General features: G+C 43.2%; 1 protein-coding gene across 2 annotated transcripts; it reads right to left on the bottom strand.

Moving 5' to 3' along the window:
• Nucleotides 1-652: 652 nt before the first annotated feature.
• LOC112246963 (zinc finger protein 208) lies at nt 653-3,214 on the bottom strand. Of its 2 annotated transcripts, none has more exons than XM_024415587.2 (2): nt 3,112-3,214; nt 653-2,465 (listed from the first exon to the last, which is right to left on the bottom strand). In XM_024415587.2, exon 2 carries the CDS (start codon nt 2,409-2,411, stop codon nt 1,257-1,259), a length of 1,155 nt encoding a protein of 384 aa, XP_024271355.1. In that variant the 5' UTR covers nt 2,412-2,465; nt 3,112-3,214; the 3' UTR covers nt 653-1,256. The 2 variants fall into 2 exon arrangements, with proteins under 2 accessions (XP_024271355.1, XP_024271354.1); XM_024415586.2 differs by having other exon boundaries at nt 2,956-3,160.
• Nucleotides 3,215-3,445: the final 231 nt, after the last annotated feature.

Below are 3,445 nucleotides of genomic sequence, written 5' to 3'. Positions count from 1 at the left end.
AAATATCAATATTTATAAATAATGCATTGCACATAACATTGATGTTTTCGCCAACGTTCAGATACAGTGTTGTGTGCCATAATTTGAAATGTTAGCTTATTGTATTCGTGATTCAATTGTTTTTTCTCCTCACTCAACATCCGGTAGGTCGGAAATGGCGTCGCGGCCTGCCTACCTACCTACCTCATCAAAGGTGGACAACTGGTGTAAAATAAAAAGAAAGTTTTTTTTTGGCAAACAGTGTTGTGCCTATAAAATTCTCATGAGATAGCAAAATATTCTAAAGACAACAAACCCCTATTTTTGTGTGCTATGTGCATTCACAAGTGACAAACTATGTCTGAGCACTATCCCAAGTCATCAGTGAATATATGATCTGCATTTCCATCATGCTCTCTTGGCAGAGGCTATAAAAGAGACCCTGGCTTGTAAAACAACTAACCAAAATCTTAAACTGTCTCTTACCTTAACCCTACCTCTAACCGTAACACAATTTATCTCTGGAGAAAAAAAATGTTTTGCAGGTCAGGAGTGTCCGTATAGCCTTTTCCAGCAATCACTTATGGCTGCAGCTATTGCTTTGGTCCCTGAAATACGAAAAACACACAGATCATTACACCTTAGTTGCTACAAAGGAAAGGGAGAGAGCGGAAACAAAACAATATTTTATTCCAAGACCACAGAAATGGCTAAAAAGAACCAACATGTTCTTGTGATATGGCCAATGCTGCTTATACCAAGTTCAGTCAAGTTACTGTAAAAAAAAACAATAAAAAAAAAAAACCCAGCATTTTCAAAAGACAAACTTTCCTTCAATGTTTGTGGTTATATGAACCATACAGATTGATTTGATACTGCATGTAACATTTTCAATATCATTTGACAAACACACAATTGATAAAAAATAAAATACCTAGGCTACTGACAGATTAGTTGTATTTTGAGTAGTTAGATTAGAGTTAAACTGGTACCTTACAAAAAGGGCCCATACCCATAGAAGACATTTGTCTGTTGCAAATGCAGAGGGTTCACATTGGGAATGCTTTTTGCACTGTTCATGTCTGTAGTACTGAGAGGGAAGAGGTTAATTGTTGGTATGACAGCTGACTTGGTTTGGTGAATGAGCTTTTATGCCGCATTCACGTGCAAGTCAGAACAAGGAAACACAGACATTTCCGATTTACTAACTGGTTGTTATACACGTGCCGTGTTCAACCAGTCAGCAAGTCGGAAATTTCAGAGTTTCCTAGTTCCGACTAGCACGAAAGCGCATCCTCAATCACAAAACAGTCATCGTCTGAAACCTCAGTCTTTACAGAAATGGCAGACAACCCGGTACCCCTATCCGGGCCTACTGCCTTGTGGTCGTATACAGTTACATTCGCTGAAGTTTGAATGTTGAACGCCAGCTCCTTGTCACCATTCCTTCGAGGAAAGGAGTATGGGCTGGTCCCCTCCTTCCCTTTTCTGTGACCATTGAGCTGTTTGCCAGACGTTAGACCCAGTTCATGTGCAAAAAAGGACGCCGCCATTGTGCAACGGTGCCTCTCGAGCAGCTTGACAGTTTGGAAGGGCTCCTGACAAACTCTACACTTCAAGTATTTTGTTCCAGAAGTCCCTGGAACGGGCTGCTGTGAGACCATATGCATCCCTAGCTGCAGCTCCCCATTGAACGGGTCAGGACAGTGCGGACGCTGGACAACCTTCTGAGCCTTCCCCACAGGCTGTTTCCTGTTACTCAGCACTGTGGCAGTGGTAAATCTGGTTTCAGGAGTTGCCCGATATGATCCACACTGGTGGTGGCCAGGCTGTGGTGACTTGTTGTTACTGAGCAGGAGAACCCCGCACTGCAGGCAGCCATGGACTTTATTTCTTGCATGAGTGTTGTGGTGCCATACGAGTAAGTCTTTTGTTGCAAAGCCCAGTTCACAGTAGGCACACCTGTAGGGCTTTGTCCTTCCAAACTTGCGCAGGGTCTCCACCAACACCACTGGCTGGAATTGGTGCCAGAGGTCCGTTGTTGGGGCTCTTGGACCAGGTGGAGGCTTTGTGGGTCGTGGCATAGTGGCCGATAGCATCGGAGTCAGTCCAGGTTTAGCCCAGCTTCCCTGCCCCACCGTCAATACCAGCCTTGAAAGCTGCTCCTTGTACTCTCTCTCCCTCTGATATTGTTCCTTCTTTACGGTGCTATAATTAATTACAGTGTGGCCTGGTTCATGTAACCCGCTGTGGTCCATCATATCAACATACATGGAGAACTCTGTTCCACAGGAGCAGATGTAACCAGCCGCAGGACAAAAGTGGTCATGAAATGAGATTTGGTCTGGAAAGATCCTTTCACAACTAAAGCAAAAGGGGGGTCCACCATCGCCAAGCTCCCTTTCCCATTTGACATTGTTCCACTTTTGCATCTTGACCTGTCCTCGATGCGATGATTCATGTAGAATAGGGCCTCTCTGGAGTGTCTAAGGTAACGAAAGGATAATCGTTTAGAAAGCCTGTTCAACTGTACTGATCACAAATTATATATCAACAGGGAAGTATTACATAAAAAAGCAGGGCACATAATTCAGCAACACAACATTAGGTAGCTGTAGGGCGTGCTAGCCTTTAGACTTAAATAACTAACTTGTTAAGTAGTGTGATATTGATAATTTCACTATGTAGCTAGCTAACACCGTGGTCGTAAATCACTATGAAACGTCGTCACCCCAAGCCCGGCGCTGGCCCACATTTGGGGGTCTTTGTTTCTTGGACCAACGGGTGTTCAAAAGCTTTAAACCCAATTTGCAAACTAAAGCTTAATAATACATAGATACGAGTAATTATATTTGTTATATATACCTATGTTGCTAGCTAGCTATCCAGCCTAGGAAATGTTTGTTCGTATAGCCAGCTAGCGTCAGCTATCCATCCCCAAAACATAGCTAGCCTAGCTAACGTTAGCAGCATTACCTTACACCGGCGAGTCACTGCTGTCCACATGCTGTCCACATTCGGACATTTGTAACTTTGCTATAATATTGCTCCGTGGCTTTATTCATATTTCATAAGCTTATCGGCTGAATTTTGGAACGCATCCGCGGCAGCGAGGTGGAAAATACAACTTACTTCGTTTCGTTGGCGGGTAAACTTCCAAATGCAATATAACACTGCCGCCTGTCGGGTTGGAGTATGCAAGTTGATTTAGTTGAGTCAAAGATGAAGAGGCGAAGCGAGAGGGTTTACTCCGCCCAAAATCTGTCCACAGAACATGAATTATAAAGCAAGGGAGTTGTTTTTGTTTGGAGTCAATGAGTGTCGAATTTAGTCAAGATAAAATTAATAGCTGTTTTGATACGTGAGGTTAACTTGATCTAATAGAAGTTTCGTAATGCTTAGGTTGTAAAAAGTGTAACGACATAAGTGAGACGCACAAGGACATCCCGGCAACTGTGAAGTTATC

This window comes from Oncorhynchus tshawytscha, linkage group LG23 (assembly GCF_018296145.1).
Source record: "Oncorhynchus tshawytscha isolate Ot180627B linkage group LG23, Otsh_v2.0, whole genome shotgun sequence".
NCBI classification, from domain to species: Eukaryota; Metazoa; Chordata; class Actinopteri; order Salmoniformes; family Salmonidae; genus Oncorhynchus; species Oncorhynchus tshawytscha.
The sequence above is the reverse complement of the archived record's forward strand: the minus strand, read 5'-3'. Positions and strand labels throughout refer to the sequence as shown.

Coding starts and splice junctions, on each gene's coding strand:
- LOC112246963 (XM_024415586.2), bottom strand. CDS start 2,985: ATGTGGACAGCAGTGACTCGCCGGTGTAAG. Junction 2,466..2,955: donor CAGTGACTCGCCGGTGTAAG/GTAATGCTGCTA, acceptor TCGTTACCTTAG/ACACTCCAGAGAGGCCCTAT.